Source organism: Delphinus delphis, chromosome 1 (genome assembly GCF_949987515.2).
Source record: "Delphinus delphis chromosome 1, mDelDel1.2, whole genome shotgun sequence".
In the NCBI taxonomy this organism is placed as follows: domain Eukaryota; kingdom Metazoa; phylum Chordata; class Mammalia; order Artiodactyla; family Delphinidae; genus Delphinus; species Delphinus delphis.
Window position 1 is genome coordinate 37,288,052 of NC_082683.1, and position 18,281 is coordinate 37,306,332.

The 18,281-nt window shown below is 41.6% G+C and overlaps 1 protein-coding gene across 2 annotated transcripts in view; it reads left to right on the forward strand.

Annotated features, from left to right (window-relative positions):
- The first annotated feature begins 8,742 nt into the window (after positions 1–8,742).
- Positions 8,743–18,281, forward strand: part of NASP (nuclear autoantigenic sperm protein) — a 35,845-nt gene continuing 26,306 nt past the window's right edge. For both annotated transcript variants that reach the window (XM_060021351.1, XM_060021358.1), the window contains exon 1: positions 8,743–8,903. In XM_060021351.1, coding sequence (XP_059877334.1) covers positions 8,845–8,903 — 59 coding nt within the window. In that variant the 5' untranslated portion in view covers positions 8,743–8,844. The remainder of the gene's footprint in view (positions 8,904–18,281) is intronic.

Consider the following 18,281-nt stretch of genomic DNA (forward strand, 5'->3'; position numbering starts at 1 on the left):
TACTTGCTTGTCTTATTTGTCTGGTCAGACCTGATATGGAAACAGTTTCTTTTACGGATGCTGGGTGTGACCTGCCATGAGTCCAAACTCCCTTATCTTTCTTGATTCTGGAGAAACCAGTGTGTAGCTGAATTCCATGTCCGCCTTCATAAATTATAAGGTGTATTAGTGGAGTAGCGCCACCTAGAGGCATCTCTTAGCACTACATGCCATCCCAGTGTAGTCTTAGTGGGAATGCCAAAAATTGGTCACTTACGGACTGAGATCAGGGCAGCGAGAATCCTGTGGTTTCTTCACACTTCTGGGCATGGGTCTTGAGTTCCTGCATCCCGCCACCCATCTAGTCAGTGCCTAGATTTAAGAATATGAAGAGCCAACAAAACTTACATTCTGAAGTTTGGGAGTCCCAGCTTGGAAAATCAGCAAAACTGGGGACAGGGTCTTTTTCTCTCAGACACTATAGTCAGTGTGCATAGGCTACCTGAAGGAGGCAGAGTCAGCACCAAAGTTTGTCACTGTACCTAAGGTCCTATCTTATATATTTTGTGGTCCCACTAGAGACTGAAGTTTTGGGTTTTTAGCAGGGTTTTTGGAAAATCCCTCTAAACTCCGGTCACAAAACTCATTTTAGTTTTCTAGTTGAACCATTGCTCTTCATTCAGAAAATATTTATGGAGTACTTGGTCACGATGCGAGACCCTGGGGATATAGCTATAATCAAGACACATAGGTCCCTATAGTTTACTTGAGACAGACTAAGTAATGGTGTAATTAGTTTAATTACAGTTGGAAGAAGTGCTATGAAAAAGCGCAGAGTGAGAAGCTTACTGATTTAATCGGCTGAGATCTGAAGGATGAGTAGAGAATAATTAGTTAAAAGAGGTGAGAGTGGTAATAGTGTTCCATGCAAATTGGATAGCCTTGAAACTGAAAGAAGTTGTTGGAAAAACCTAAAGAAAAGTCTTTGTGACAAACTGAAAGTGAGCAGGGGTGGAATGGCATGAAACAATGCTGGAATAAGGTAGGGACCTGGTGATGTAAGGCCTAGGAGACTTTAGGTTTTTAATTTTATTTAATACATTTATACATTTATTTATTTATTTATTTTTGGCTGCGTTGGGTCTTTGTTGCTGCGCGGGTTTTCTCTAGTGTCAGCGAGCGGGGTCTAGCGCGGGCTTCTCATTGTGATGGCTTATCATTGTGGAGCACAGGCTCTAGGCGCGCGGGCTTCAGTAGCTGTGGCTTGTGGGCTCTAGAGCACACGGGGTTAGTTGCTCCGTGACATGTGGGATCTTCCCGGACCAGGGCTCAAACCCGTATCCCCTGTATTGGCAGGTGGATTCTTAACCACTGTGCCACCAGGGAAGTCCAAGACTTTAGGCTTTTTAATCCTGAATGAAGCAGGAAGCCATGTAAGAGTTTTGAGCAGGAATAACATGGCATGATTTGTGTTTTAGAAGTACAGTGCTAGTGCAGTGGGGAAAATGGATTAGTAGGATAAAAAGTGGTTGCAGGGGGGCTTCCCTGGTGGCGCAGTTGGTTGAGAGTCTGCCTGCTGATGCAGGGTACACGGCTTCGTGCCCCGGTCCGGGACGATCCCACATGCTGCGGAGCGGCTGGGCCCGTGAGCCATGGCCGCTGAGCCTGTGCGTCCGGAGCCTGTGCTCCGCAACGGGAGAGGCCAAGTGGTTGTAGGGAGGCATGTTGGAAGTTAGTCTTTTTATTTTATTTTATTGAAATATAGTTGATTTACAATGTGCCAGTCTCTGCTGTACAGCAAAGTGACTCAGTTATACACATACACTATTATTTTAAATATTCTTTTCCATTATGGTTTATCACAGGATATTGAATATTGTTCCCTGTGCTATACATTAGGACCTTGTTTATCGATTCTAAATGTAATAGTTTGCATCTACCAACCCGAGAAGTTAATCTTTTGTCTGTGGTCCTTTCTACCTGGAACAATCCACCTGTTAGCCTACTGTTGGATGAACATCTATTACTTAAACATTCAGTTTAGCTGTCACTTCCTCTGGAACATCTTTCCTGATCTCACCCTCCCCAGGTGGCTTGCTATATGATTCCATAGCTCCCTTATACCCTTTCACGATCCAACTTTCCACAGTTATGAGGTAACATGAGTTTGAAATGTATTAGTTTGTTGGGGCTGCCATAGCAGTACCACAGAGTGGGTGATTTAAACAACAGAAATTTGTTTTCTTACAGTTCTGGAAATTAGAAATCTGAGATCAAAGCATCAGCAGGATTGGTTCCTTCTGAGTGGCATAAGGGAAGGGTTTGTTCCAGGCCTCTCTCCTTGGTTTGTAGATGGACATCTTCTCCCTGTGACTTTACATTGTCTTCCCTCTGTGCACATCTGTGTCCAAATTTCTTTTTTTGTTTCTTTGTTTTGTTTTGTTTTTTGGCTGCACCACATGACTTGCAGGATCTTAGTTCCCTGACCAGGGATCGAACCTGGGCCCCAGCAGTGAAAGCGTGGAGTCCTAACCACTGGACTGCTAGGGAATTCCCTGTGCCCAAATTTCTTATAAGGCTGTCATATTGGAGTAGGGCCCATCCTAATGATCTTATTTTAACTGAAGACCCTGTCTCCGTATACAGTTACATTCTGAGGTACTAGGGGTGAGTACTTAAGTATATGATTTTGAGGAGGGAGGACACAATTCAGCTCATATCAGGAAGTGAAAGTTGTCATAACATCAACTTATTCACTAATAAGTTGACTACTTAGAAATTATTCTTAACTCAAACATCTCACCGTGCTTAACATTAGCATTTCTCTGTTGACATCTTTGTCTAAATCACTGGGCAGTACAGTGCACATCCAGTGAAAAGTGAAATTGCAAATCTTGCAAAAGTTAACAGTACTTTATGAAGCAATGGAAGTGATGTTAGAAACTTAACACATCATACCCAAAGCTATCGAAAAGTGAGGATCTGACAGTTAATTGGGAAAGAAAATCAAAGATGAAGACACTAGACTTCAAAAGAGGATATTTGGCTTATCAAAGTATTAAGGAAGGCCTTTGGGAAAACTATGAAGTCCTTAAGTATTTTTGCAAAAAGGATTCTTTATATGATTGTTTTGAGTAAAAGACCACAAACTCAGATTTTAAAATGAGATTTGCCTTTATAAGACTACATTCTAGAGGAAGGGAGTGCTTACCAGCCAGAGGCTAGCACCACCACACTCCAGTTCCTTACATCAAAATTTTTTGTACACAAGTACAATCTAAGACCCCTTTCAGAAACTGCCCTGCAGTCTGCAGGGAGGAGGGGATATCTCACAGTCAAGTAGGAAAACTGAGACCTTGTGACATTATGTAGGAGAGAGAATATGAACCTTGTAGTCAAAGTCTGGCAAACAGATAAACAAGGTCCTACTGTATAGCACAGGGAACTATATTCAATATCCTGTGATAAACCATAATGGAAAAGAATGTAAAAAAAAAGAATGTATATGTGTGTATAACTGAGTCATTTGCTGTACAGCAGAGATTGGCACACCATTGTAAATCAACTATACTAAAAAAATAAAAAAGTCTGGCAAACCAAAAAAGAATACTTGGTGAAAGGGGACTGATAACATACATATGAAAGAGGTCACAGTATTTGTCCAGGAAAATGTGATCTATGAAGGAGTCCTGATATTTGTCCAAAGAATTAAAACATTGAAAATCACTTTATTGGTTTGAGATGTTAACTTCTAGAATGTTCATGACAAGTTCCGTTGATTTTCCTCTTTGAGGATCATCTGCACTTTGACATCTGTATATTCATAAGGCTATAAATATGCCTGTCCAGATGTGTCTTTGTTTTGTTTCACTACCTCTTGGGCCTTTGGCCTTTTGAGGTTTTAATAGGTTGTTTTATACAACATGACAAGCAAGCCTCAGCTAGTATAATGAATACATGGAGAGCATATATTTTTGCCAGGATAATTAACACACATTTAATTACATTTAAATCTCATTCTGTTTCATTTCCCTACATCCAGGATCTACCTGAATTAATTAAACAGTTGTTTCTCTCTCAATGGAGTGGAGAACCAAGACTGTTTCTTTAATTTTAGGGATGTTTCTTTCTAATTCACTTTATAGTTTAATGACTTGTGTTGACAACAGTGTAAACATCACCTTGAGCTATCATCATGAGGTCAAGAGCCATTCAATTCTGCCACAACAGAGGTAGATGATACTTCTATTTGTGGAGATCCAGGGTGTCATTTTTTGCATTAAAGCTTTACTCTAGTATTCCAGAGATATTAACATGACTTGTGCTGGCCAATGGAAAAAAAAGTGATTATGTGTTGGTTCCGGGTGAAAGCTTTAAGAACAAGTGTGAGTTCCAACATATTCTCTCTTACCCTCTGAAACAGTGACAAGCAATACTCTATATTATTTATGGTTGCTGTTCCATCAGCTTGAGACCCAGAATGAGGATGACACAGAGCAAAGCCTCCAGCTGACCTGAGATGAAAATATAGTAAGAGTGGAAACTGAATCTTATTGAATGAAGCCGCTGAAGTTTTGGGTTTACTTGCTACCACAGCAAAAATTACCCTGTCTTTTTTTTCTCTTAATTAAAAAAAATTTTATTTATTTATTTTGGCTGCGCCGGGTCTTAGTTGCAGCATTTGGGATTCTTAGCTGCGACGTGCAAACTTCTTAGTTGCGGTGTGCATGTAGGATCTAGTCCCCTGACCAGGGATGAAAACTGGGCTCCCTGCCTTGGAAGTGTGATGTCTTACCCACTGGCCCACCAGGGAAGTCCCTACCCTGTCTTAATTAGTACAGTTAGCTAATATTTTATTTATGATGTATGCAGTGACATTCATAAGTGAAAGGGGCTTACAGTTTTATTTTTTATATTTTCCTATTTCTGGAATCAAGACTACATTACCTTTGGGAATTCCCTGGAGTTCCAGGGGTTAACACTCTGTGCTTCCACTGCAGGGGCATGGGTTCAATCCCTGGTCAGGAAACTAAGATCCCACATGCTGTACTGCACGGCTTAAAAAAATAAAAAAGACTACATTGGGACTTCCCTGGTGGTGCAGTGGTTAAGAATCCGCCTGCCAATGTAGGGGACACGGGTTCGAGCCCTGGTCCAGGAAGATACCACATGCCGTGGAGCAACTAAGCCCGTGCGCCACAACTACTGAGCCTGCGCTCTAGAGCCCGTGTGCCGCAACTACTGAAGCCCGCGTGCCTAGAGCCCGTGCTCCGCAACAAAAGAAGCCACTGCAATGAGAAGCCCGCACACTGCAAGGAAGAGTAGCCCCCGCTCGCCGAAGCTAGAGAAAGCCTGCGTGCAGCAACAAAGACCCAAAGCAGCCAAAAATAAAATAAATAAAATAAATTAAAAAAAAGACTACATTAATTCTTTCTTTTTTTAATTTTTTGCTATACATAAATGTATGTGTTCAACCCACCATCTTTAACTGAAAGTCTTCCCTAAATCTTATTAATAAAAATCAGAGTTCTATTATTATCCTAGAAAAGTTTTTGCTTTTTTTCTACGTATGGAAATGTTTCTTGAAAATGTGTTAACCTCACCTATAAAACCATCTGGGCATTTGGGGGGAATGGTGGGACGTCTGACTACCATTTTCAAATGTTTATTATTTATTGATCTACTTAAGGTCTGTTTTTTCTTGTGCCAATTTTGACACTTTGTTTATTTCTAGGATCACTCCATTAGGTTTTCAAATTTATTAGCACATAATTATTCTTTTTTTTCAATATTTATTTATTTATTTGTTTGCACTGGGTCTTAGTTGCGGCATGCATGTGGAATCTAGTTCACTGACCAGGGATCGAACCCCAGGCCCCCTGCATTGGGAGCACAGAGTCTTATCCACTGCACCACCAGGGAAGTCCCAGCATATAATTATTCTTAATACAATTATCTTTCCATTGTGTCTATGATTTCTGTAGTTATTTCTTCTGCATTTTCTATTTTGCATTTGCTATCTATATTTTTCTGTCTATATATTTTTATTTTTTCAAAGAACCAGTTTCTAGTTAATCTTTTATTTCTCTCTTGATTTCTGCCCTATCTTCCTTATGTACTTCCCCTCTTGTTTGAGATCTCTCTCTTGCTCTTTTTCTAACTTCATGAGTTGAATTCTTTGAGCAATTTTTCTATTTGTTTCCTGATAAAATTTTTTGAAAGCTATAATTCATCAAAATACAGCTTTATCTGTGTCCTATGAATTTTTTTTGTCCTATGAATTTTAACATGTAGTGTATTTATTGTCATTCAGCTCTAAGTATTTAACTTCCTTCATGATTTTTTAACCCAAGGGCTATTTATTTATACAATATATAAATGTTAATTTGCAGTGCAATAAAGCTTTGTGGTTAGAGAAGATGGTCTATATGAAAATGATAATGATTCTTTAGAATGTATTGAGGCTTTCTTTGTGGCCTAATAATGGTCCATTTCTGTAAGTGATCTATGATGTTTGAATGTAATGTGTATTTGCTGATTTTTGAGCATAGATTTCTATATATTTAGTCACTAGAGCATATTAATAATATTAGTCATGTCTTCTCTATCTCTGCTTACTTTTTCGTCTGCTTGTTTCTGAGTGACATGAGTCACAATTTCAGCTACAATTGTTGACTTATCTCTATTTCTTCTGCAATTCTTATAGTTGTTGCTTAATATATGATGGATATATTTAAGAAGTTTATTTCACTCTTATATAACATTTTTGGAGTAAGCAGACCAGAGCTTGTATGGTGGCTCTGTGATGCTAGGAACCTAGGCATCTTACTAATTTGTCATTCCTGGTGCATTGCCCTGATTGACTTGGTCCAAGTTAGTTCACCACCTCACCTTCTGAAAAGAGAAGCCCCTTCCCTTTGATATCACTATATGGAAGATGCACAAATTGCTTTTGTTCACTTTCCATTGACCAGAGTGTCATCATGTGAGCACTTCTAGTTCCAGGGGACATTGACAATTTTGGTTTTTATTCTGGGGGTTATGCACTAAAATAAATGCATAAATAAATAAGAATCAGGGTTCTATTACTACTATAGGAGAGAAAAATCGATATTGGAAGACAACTAGGAGTCTATCACAAGATCTCAGTGTTTTGTATGTAATCATTCATTTAATCCCTGTCTTTTCCATATACTTCTTCTACCCTCAACTTTCTCTCAGTTTAACCTCCTTTTTGTTTTACCCTCTCCAAAAAATAAACTTCCAGTTTTCCATTGCCCTGGGGAAGATGATTTAGAAGGTCTAACTGCTTCTTTTTATTTTTTTTAAATTAACTTATTTATGTATTTATTTATTTTTGGCTGTGTTGCTGCACACGGGCTTTCTCTAGTTGCCGCGAGCGGGTGCTACTCTTCATTGCATTGCACGGGCTTCTCATTGTGGTGGCTTCTCTTGTGGAGCTCGGGCTCTAGGCACGCAGGCTTCAGTAGTTGCGGCACGCGGGCTCTAGAGCGCAGGCTCAGTAGCTGTGGCGTGCAGGGGCTTAGCTGCTCCACAGCATGTGGGATCTTCCCGGACCAGGGATTGAACCTGTGTCCCCTGCATTGGCAGGCGGATTCTTAACTGTGCCACCAGGGAAGCCCGCAGGTCCAGGTCTTTATCCCTAAATATTTCAAACTGCCTGAGTCTTGACAGACTGGAATAAGAATCCTCCCCAAGAATCTTTCTCAGTATGTCTGAACCTGGACGGAAATAAAATTCTTGTTCTGACCTTTGTAGGCAAGGCCATGGTGGAAGGCAATGGATTATGCTCCAGATGTGAGGAAGTGCAATTATCTTCCACTCAGCGAGTTGCAGAAAATGAGGCACACTGCTTCCCATAAATGACTTGTCTTGCAACCTTCTGAGCTAGTCATACCTTCTTTGAACCTTGGTTTCTATTTCTACCAAATGGGACGGATAACACCGTTGTCACTAGTAGCGTTGCTGTTAAGATTAAGTAAGACAGCTAGTAGCTTTAGAATGTCTAAGCACAGTGCCCCCGGACATAGTGGACAAACTATAAACCGTAGCTTGGAGTGGACGAAAAGAGCTGGGAGCTTTATGCTAGTCAGATTTGGGAGTCTGGGTAGGGCCTAAGAGGATGGCTTCACCGGATTGGGCCAGCCGAAGGGGGCGGGCCCAGAGGGAGGAGCCAGCCGCGTCCCGCCGCAGCCCCCAGCTTTGAATCAAGCGCGGTAGTTTCAGGCGGTGGCCAATCCTAGGACAGCATTTCCTTGCGTCAGTTGTTGTTGAGGTTCAGAGCCACGCGTCTCTCACCGATATCTGTTCTAGCCGTTGCTGGTATACACGTGCTTGGCTGTTTCGTGTCCATCCGTTACGACTGAGCGGACCGACAGAAAGTCTTAGTTAACTTCCTGAGTATACGGCCTGGAAAGAGACTGTCGGCTACTCGCTCCGAACATGTAGTGCAGCTCCAGCTTCCCCTTCTCTGGAAGTCGCTGGCCGCCGTTCAGTCAGGAGTAGTAGTACCAAGATTCTAGTTCTTCTTACGCGACTTGCTAGAGAAGCAAAAAGTTGCTTTTTTCGAGGAAGCCAGGGAGGAAAGGTATCACGCAGAACCAGGTGGTGCGGGTGGGGGATGTCCTTGGGCAGGATTGGGGCTGGGTCCTGGCCCTTTAAACTCGAGGGGGAGGATCCGGAAGTGGATGGGCGGGGCGAAGGGCCCTGGTATATAAGAGGGCCCAGCCGCGCGGGGTCTCCAATCTGCCATTTTCTGTCCACGAATAAGTCTCTGGCTTTCCAAATTCTCTGTTTTTCCCTCAGGCACTATCCCGTCCGCTGGCCCACCACCTCAGGCGAACGATGGCCGCAGAGTCCACAGCCACTGCCGCCATCACCGCGGAGCTGGTTTCCGCCGATAAGTAAGCTGGACCGTGGAGAGCTTGAGGCACTGGCCAGTCCGCAGGGAGGGGGTAGTGGACGGAGGCTAACCGGGAGGGACAGACCGGAGGGTGGGAGGGCTTTCCTTCCAGTGAACAACCGTCGCTGTTCGGGGAGGGCCGGACACTGGAGAAGCCCACTTGTAGCAGAGAGCCTCGCTCATTGGCAGTAACGCCGGCCGGCTGGGGCCCCCTGCCCCGCTTTTCGCGGTCGCCATCTTGCCGGGGGCAGCGGCGGCTGTCTCCATCGCCTGCCCCTCTCCTTCCTCCCCAGGCCCGGGGCTATCGGCGGGGAGGCGGGGCCCCGGCGCGGCAGTGTACCTTCACGTCCCTGCTGTCCCCGCACTCCTGGCGTGCGCCTCCGGTAGGATCCCCAAACACATCGGGAAAATAACCAACAGAGATTTGGCGCCAAAAAAAAAAACTGCACGAGGGAGGAGGCCGGACCGGTGGGTCGGGATGGGCGGGGTCTCTCGGGGGCGGGGTCGTGCGCTTGTGCGTTCGCTTCCCTCCGCCGGCTTTGGAGCAGGGGGCGGGGCCCTGAGGAGGCGGGAAAACTCCATTGTTTGGGGCTGCGGCTCCCGAGCGCCTCGGACTTCCGCCGTGGGACGCGGTGAAGCTTGTGCCCCGCGGTCTCCTCGCTCACCTGGTACTCTCCTGCCCTCAGCAAGGCCCATTCTTTTGTCTGTGGTGGAGAGCATCGTGGTTCTTTTAGACTTTGGGGACGTTGGCGGGGGACTTGGCTGCTTCTGGGGGATTTTATCGTGAGGCGACGCATCTTCTAGCACTGCGTCGAGGTCTTTTCACTTCTAGCAGTGTTTGGTTGCTAGGAGAATGGGCAGTATTAAGCGCGAAGTGAACAGAAGGACTGGAAGGAATGATAGAAGACATGATTGCTATGAAAACGGCACAGTGTCACTCAGACATAAAGGTATTTTTTGAACAGTGAAGGGAAACAGGCAGTTATTCGAAGAAACAAGAAATAACCCAAATTATTAAGTGGCAGACTCTAGGTTAAACCCTAGTATTTCAAGTTTTTATTCCCTCATTACTCATCCTTTCCCCCATCCCCAAAGCTTGAGAGGAAATTGCATGAAAATCTAATTAGCTAGTTAGAACAATAAAGGCATCATTCCTTAGTAAGTTCCTGGGGCAATTCAGGGGTAAAGCGTTTCAGTCGTTTAAGGGGGTGGGTAAGGAAAATTTATGTGAGTTTAATAAACTACTAAGAATGCACATTATAATTCCAGTATAGCCATTGAAAGAATAAAAAAACATGTTTAACTTCCAAACCAGTAGAGAGAGAAAATTGAATGAGAAATAAACCACAATTCAGAGTTGATTTTGATACCGCTTTCATTGCTTAAGTGGTGAATGTTGGGCTACAGTTTTGTCATCTGTTAAAAGCTACAATTTGGCTTCTGTCCCCTCATGCCATTAAACAACGTTGCTAAAGGTTATCAATGGTTGTCTAAATGTTAAATCAGTCTTTGTCCTTATTAGCTTTCTAAATAGTTCTAAGTAGTTGTTAACGTTTTTGTTTATGTTACAAAAGAATACAGCAGTTTGTACTGTAGTGGTAAGGAGGAATGAGAAAGCTTAGAGGAAGTCTTATGTGATGCATTGAATTTTACTTTAACTGTCTTATAATTTCTGAGCTACTTATTCGTACCTTTAGATGAGAGATGTCAAAGTAAAAATAAGTGGTTTAGCTCAGTAATCCTTAAAGTTCTGGGGTTTGTCGTTCCTATTTCCATAAGTGGAAGGTTCATCTGTGTTGGTGTGGGGCTTATTTTGGTGCTTAGTATTTGGCTGTTTAAAATGAGATGGATAACCTCTTGTAAGTTAGCTTTATGATGAATTAATGTCACTGTAATTAGAATATATTTGTGTGAAAGATTTAGCTAACGTACCTGTGTACCTATATTTTGGTTGGGTGGAGGAGTTAGGTTCAATATATTAGCTCAAATGTGTAAATGAGAAGAGTCTCTCTTGGTGGACCTGCAAAAAAAAAAAATCTATTTTCAGAAGATTTAAAAAAAAAATTTTTTTTTTCCCGGTTGTGCCACACGGCATTATACAATCTTAGTTCCCCCGCCAGGGATCAAACCCACACCTTCTGCATTGGAAGCACGGAGTCTTAACCACTGGACCACCAGGGAAGTCCCTGACCTTGTACTCTTAAGACAATTTACTCATCACATCCATTAACTTTGGTAATCTTTATATGCGTATCCGAAAGTATTCTCCACTTACCACTTCAAACAACTGAGGTTCAGGGAGGGACTTCCCTGGTGGTCCAGCAGTTAAGACTTTGCTCCTAATGTAGAGGACCCGGGTTCAATTCCTGGTCAGGGAACTAAGATCCCGAAAGCCACACAGCCTGGCCAAAAAAAAAAATCGGTTAAAAAAAAAAAAAACTGAGGGGTGGTGGTGGTGGTGGGATGAATTGGGAGATTGGGATTGACATATATACACTAATATGTATAAAATAGATAACTAATAAGAACCTGCTGCTGTATAAAAAAATAAAACTGAAAAAATATGTAGAGCAATGCAGAAATAAAAAGACAAATTCACAATTGTAAAAAAAATAAAAATGCCAAAAAATAGTAAGATTAATTGCAATTTTACAATTTGGGCTTTAAACATACACTGTTTCTTGGGCTATGACAGTAGGGTAAAATGACCTAGTTTGTATAAATTTTATGAGGCTTGATAAATGCACTTAATAATTGTCAGCTCATGACAAAATTAAATGACTCAATGAATGTTAATGTCTCCTTTCATATATCTAAATGCCTTGGTACAGTTTCAATATGTGGCATATGTATTGTAGTATGATCTATTAATAACGTGGATCAGAGAGAAGCAAAAGTCAAGGACAAATGTAATTTTTTGTGAGATGTACATTATTTTTTAACATCTAGCTGATTATCTTTGGATGCCAATTAAACATTACACCCTCTTGGGAAAAAAAACACTGAGGTTCACCCTAAAGGTTCCACAAAAAAAAGATCATCGATTGGAATGCTTAATATTGTTAAGATGTTCATACTACCCAAAGAGATCTATGGATACAACACAGTCTCTGTTAAAATGCCAATGGCATTTTTTGCAGAAGTAGAAAAATGCATCCTAAAATTCATAAGAAATCTCAAGGGGTCCCAAATAGCCAAAACAGTTTCTTTTGTTTGTTTGTTTTTGACCACGCCTCGAGGCTTGTGGATTTTAGTTCCTTGACCAGGGATTGAACTGGGATCCTAACCACTGGACCGCCAGTAAATTCCCTGCCAAAACAGTTTTGAAAAGAACAAAGTGTAGGTCTCACTTGCTGATATCAAAACATTGTGCTACTGGCATAAAGATAGACAAATAGAACAATGGAATGTAAAAGAAAGTCCAAAAATCCTTGCATATGGTCAAATGATCTTTGATAAGGATGCCAAGACCACTCAATGAAGAAAGGACATTCTTTTTTTTCTTCTTAAATTTATTTTTTTATTTTTGACTGCATTGGGTCTTTGTTGCTGCATGCGGGCTAAGCGGTGAGCGGGGGCTACTCTTCGTCTAGGCGTGCGGGCTTAGTTGTTCCATGGCATGTGGGATCTTGCTGGACCAGGGCTCGAAGCCATGTCCCCTGCATTGGCAGGCGTATTCTTAACCACTGGGCCACCAGGGAAGTCCCGGGATATTCTTTTCAACAAATGGTGTTGGGAGAACGGGATATACACATGCAGGAGAATGAAGTTAGATCCTTATTTTACACTGTATACAAAAATGAGCTGAAAATGGATTAAAGACCTAAATGTAAGACCTGAAACTATAAATCTCCCAAAAGAAATCATAAGTTAAAAGCTCCATGGGAATTCCCTGACGGTCCAGTGGTTAGCACTTGGCACTTTCATTGCCATGGTCCAGGTTCAGTCCCTGGTTGGGGAACTAAGATCCTGCAAGCCTCTCAGCGTGGCTAAAAAAAAAAAAAAAATTTCCTTGCCAGTTTTTCAGTACATTTTATTGAAGTACAGCATACTACAAAATGCACAAATGGTAAATGTACAGTTGAGTGAATTTTCACAAAGGGAAATTAGAAACAAAACATTATATGGAAGCTTCCGCCCCCAACCTTTTTAGTCATACTCCTCCCATCAAGCCTAGCTCTTCTGACTTCTAACATTACAGTGTCATAGGTGGATGTTGAACTTGTATTTATTTGTAAGGGTACCATAAAACTTTATAGGGAGGGTCTTGCCTGGTGGTTCAGTGGTTAAGACTCCACGCTTCCACTTAAGGGGGTGCAGGTTCGATCCTTGGTCGGGGAACTAAGATCCTGCATGCTGTGTGGCACAGCCAAAAAAGCCCCAAAAAACTTTATAGGGAGGATGACAGATGATGCTAAATTTCTATGACGACTGGGAGCCAGGAAAACTGAGTTCTGTTTCTAGCTGCTGCGGTGGACCTCAGTTTTCCCATTTGTTAAATGGTGGCAGTAGTGGGGAGATTCTACAAGGAAATTTTTTTCAGGAAAGTTTTGTGAAGCAGTTTTCTTTCCTCCTACTTATTGGCATATTTTCCCTATATTTATTGAGCATTTGTCTTATTTAGTAGAGGCGCTGTGGTTAAGGAGACAGAAAAGATCTCTGCTTTCAAATGGAGCTTCGACTACTGGGATAGAGACCATGAATATATAGATTAGAGAATATCAGTGATAAAGTGCTATGCAAAGAATTACCCTAGTTTTAAGGTGATGTGAGGTAACTGGGTGGTTATTTATTTTTAATTAATTAATTTACTTATTTATTTTTGGCTGCACTGGGTCTTCGTTGCTACCCACGGGTTTTCTCTATTTGCAGCGAGTGGGGGCTACTTTTCGTTGCGGGGCGTGGCTTCTTACTGTGGTGGCTTCTCTTTGCGGAGCATGGGCTCTAGGCACGCGGGCTTCAGTAGTTGTGGCACGTGGGCTTCAGTAGTCGTGGCACACAGGCTTCAGTAGTTGTGGCTTGTGGGCTCTAGAGCGCAGGCTCAGTAGTTGTGGCACATGGGCTTAGTTGCTCCGCGGCATGTGGGATCTTCCCCGACCAAGGCTTGGACCTGTGTCCCCTGCATTTGCAGGCGAATTCTTAACCACTGCACCATCAGTGCAGGGGGAAGCCCTGGGTGGTTATTTTAGATTGGGCGATCAGGGATGGCCACAATGAGATGAATGACAAGGGGCCAGCTATATGAAGTTTCTAACTGGGAAACTTCGTTCATAGAAATAGGGATAGCAGAGAATGTGGATACAGAGGCAAGCAGGTTGGTAGTTTTGGTGGTTGAGGAAGGGAGACTTCCTGTCTAATGGTTTCTATTTGCTCAATGGGGTATGAAGCAAGGTCTGCTTAGAAGTAAGGGGGAATGGAGTAGGGTGTAGGAGATATGAGGAGAGATAGTAATGTTGGAGACTTGGAAGACATATTCTAGGGAATGTGGTAGGATTGCCAATGTTGTCCTTGTTTCAGATACGGGGCCAAGAATTTAAAGAGAGTGCAGTCAGTGCTGTTGTTCCTTAAATGTTCAGCTTCTCTGCTCTAGCAGACACAGAATAGATGGCTAGAGGATTAAGACCTCTTGTGGAACATAAAAGTTTGCCAGAAGAAAAGCCTTCTTCACAGGCTGAGGGTTTATGTTAGAGAAAAAAAATCTTTAAGATAAAACAACTGGAGATTTGTGGGGGGTTTTTTCATGTCTGGTTGTCTGCCAGCAACTACCTATTTGGTCTCTTGGTGCTTCCTTTCCTTCCCCTTAGATAGCACCATCTCTGCATTCAAACGTCCCAAGATGGATGCTTTTAAAAACATTTTCTCTGTGATATATGCGTTCAGTTGCTTTCTTTGCTTCTTCCCTTCATAGCCAGGCTTCTTTAGATAAGAGTCTGCAGAATTTCTGGTGTCCATTTTCCCCCCCTTCTGTTTGCTTATATATTTAACAAATGTATTCAATATATACTTTAATGTGTCAGGTTTTAGAGATACAAAGATGAATAAGGTATCAGTTGCTGGTCATCAGATCACAATCTAATTGGACAGGTGTGTTCTGAGAATATACACATTTGTTCAACCTGTCTCGATCTGGCTTCTTCATGTCATTTAAACAACATTGCTAAAGGTGATCATGGATTGTCTAAATGCTAAAATAGTCCTTATTCTTAGCTTTCTAATGAGTTCTTTTTGCTGCCTTTTTGGCACCTCTTTGCTGCCTCTGATACCAGACACTCCCTCCTTAATTATGTCTTCTTTTGATGCTGCCTCCATTTCTTCCTATCTTTCTGTTCTTTCAGTGTTAATGATTGCTAGAATCTATTGATTCCTTATGTGCCAAGCATTGAACTAAGCACTTTGTGAACTTTCTCATTTAATTTTCAAAACAGATCCTGTGAGGTAGGTACTGTTAATAGTTGAGGAAACTGAGGTACTTCATATGGTAAGTGGCAAAGTCACTTGTCGTTAATCCTACCCTAGTGATTCAGAATTGGTCACTTTAACAAATATTGATTAGATACCAGGCTTTGCTAGGATACAGTTTAGGATAAGATAGACATGGTTTCTTAGATCTTAATCCTGATGGGGAATACAGAAAGTCAGTAGGCAATTGGAGTACAGAATGAGTTATGATGGGGTCGTGTAACTGGGTAAGTTACTTCTCTGGAAAATAGCCACAAGGTTTTTTGTGAGAGGATTAAATGAGAATGTAGTAGGCACTGCTATGTCTGACAGATGATTGCTCTGAATTGCCTATTGAATGTTATCCATTTATTTATTTATTATTTTAAAAATATTTATTTGGCTGCGCTGGGTCTTAGTTGCAGCAGGCGGGATCTTTAGTTGCGGCATGTGGGATCTAGTTCCCTGACCAGGGATCAAACCCGGGACCCCTGCATTGGGAGCCCAGAGTCTTAGCCACTGGACCACCAGGGAAGTCCCTGAAGCTCTCCATTTAGATGTTCCATAAGCACCTCAAAACCAGCTCAGTATGTACACCCCAATTTTCACTAATAATCTTGCTCTTGTACCTTATTTTGGTTGGATAGCACTCAGTTTCCCAATCCCAGAAATAAAAATTCTAGATTCCCCCCCCTCCTTTTTCAATTTCTAAACAGTTACTAATGTTTAGCAGTTTGGTAGTCTGTAACAGGGCTTAGAAATGTAAAGCCTAGAGGGCCAGATAGGAAAAAGTGAAGTGGTGGTGGGGATTGAAGTGAATTGTCCCTTAAAGGGCTAGGTCACTGTTCAACTTCAGCTGATTGGGGAGAATGTATGCCATAGTGGCAGGTATTTCTAATATTTAAAGAATATTGTAATTATTTCTTTGACTAGGAAATACATTCCTGGTTCAAAATCCAGAAGGGGAAGTACACAGTGAAATGTCCCTCCAACCCTTATTCCCTAATCACATAGGTTTTCTCCTCTGAGTCCACCAGTGTTAGTAATTTATTATGTGTCCCTCAATGCTACCTTATGCATACACGAGCAGATTGTAAGTAGTTATTAATTCTATATTATTGTGTAAACGGTAGCACACTTGACACATTTCTGAGCACTTAGCATTATATCTTGGAGATGATTCCTCATTAGGGCATAGTTACTTTCTTTTCTTTTTTTTAATGGCTGCATTGTATTCTATTCTGTGACTGTCTCATAATGAGTTTCCTATTGATGGACATTTGAATTCTTTCCAGAATTTAATTGCTACAAATTGTGCTCTAGGGAATAACCGTGTAACTCTGGACTCATATCTATAGGATAAATTTCTACAAGTGGAACTGCTGGATCAAAGAGTGTTCATTTGTTGTTTTTGATAGATATTGCCAAATAGACCTTCATAGAAGTTTTGTGAATTTAAACTTATATTAGCAATATATGTGAACACCTGTTACTCTTACATTCTTGTCTTTGACTATTTGATGGGTAAAAAATGCTTTCTCACTGTAATTTTGTGTTTCTCTGAAGAATGAGTGTGAGCATGTATTCAAATGTTTGAGGTATTTGTGTTTCATTTTCTTTGAATGTGTTTATATCCTTTAATCTTTTCCTGTTGGACCTTTTTCCCTGTTGATTTAATATTCTGTATATATTCACTAAGTTAACCTTTTGTGAAATGAATGAGATGGAGTAGAATTTATCAGTCTTACATGATTTCTGAATATGAAAGGCCTTCTCCCGATGAGTTACAATGTAACTCGCCTGTGGTTTTCTTTAGTACTTTTCTGGTTTCAGAGTTTACATAATGATTTTTCAGGAGAAGCAGAAATCCAGATTTTTATGTGATATCTTCATAGTTTTAAATGTAGTAACTACCATAATTAACATTAAAAAATAATTGTGGGTAAACATGTCTATGGCTCAGATAGGACTTGAACATGAGTTAGTAATTTTTTTTCTAATATGGTGCTTGTTACAGTGTGGTCCCCAAACCAGCAGTAGCAGCATCACCTAGAAAGTTGTTAGAAATGCAAATTCCTGGACTTCATCATAGACCTGCTGAACCAGAACTCTAGGGTTGGGGCTCAACAGCGTGTTCTTTTTTTTTTAAATAAATTAATTTTATTTATTTTTATTTTTGGCTGCGTTGGGTCTTCGTTGCGGTTGCGGTGCATGGGCTTCTCTTATTGTGGAGCACGGTGTGCGGGCTTCAGTAGCTGTGGCTCACGGGCTCTAAAGCGCAGGCTCAGTGGTTGTGGCTCACGGGCTTAGCTGCTCCGCGGCATGTGGGATCTGCCCGGGCCAGGGCTCGAACCCGTGTCATCTGCATTGGCAGGCGGATTCTTAACCACTGCGCCACCAGGGAAGCCCTCAACAACGTGTTCTAACATGAGCTCCAAGTGATTCGTGTAGGTTGAAGTTTGAGAACCACTGCTTTAATCCATCTTTTCTTCTGACTATGCTAGTACATGCCCTTTTTGTCTAGGCTACTAAATAAGAATGGAAGTAAGTTTATCACTGCTGAGTGCTTTACAGTGCTATTTAATAGTATCTTCAACTGATATGCTTTTTTCCTCATTTTGTCCACTTCAAACTTTTATACCACTGAGTATATAAAAGGTAAATTTGATCATATTACACCTTCAGTGCCTCAACTTAAGGATAAAAATTTAAAACTTTAGGTTGGCATCAATACTGAACGATCTGGGACTTCTCTGGTAGTCCAGTGGTTAAAACTTTGCCTTCCAGTGCAGGGGGCATGGGTTCAGTCCCTCACCGGGGAACTAAGATCCCACATGCTGCACAGTGCGGCCAAAAATTCAAAACAAAACAACAACAAAACCTTAAGAAAAAACCTAAACGACCTGGTTCCAGCCTTGCTTCTAGAAAGTGGGGACATGGA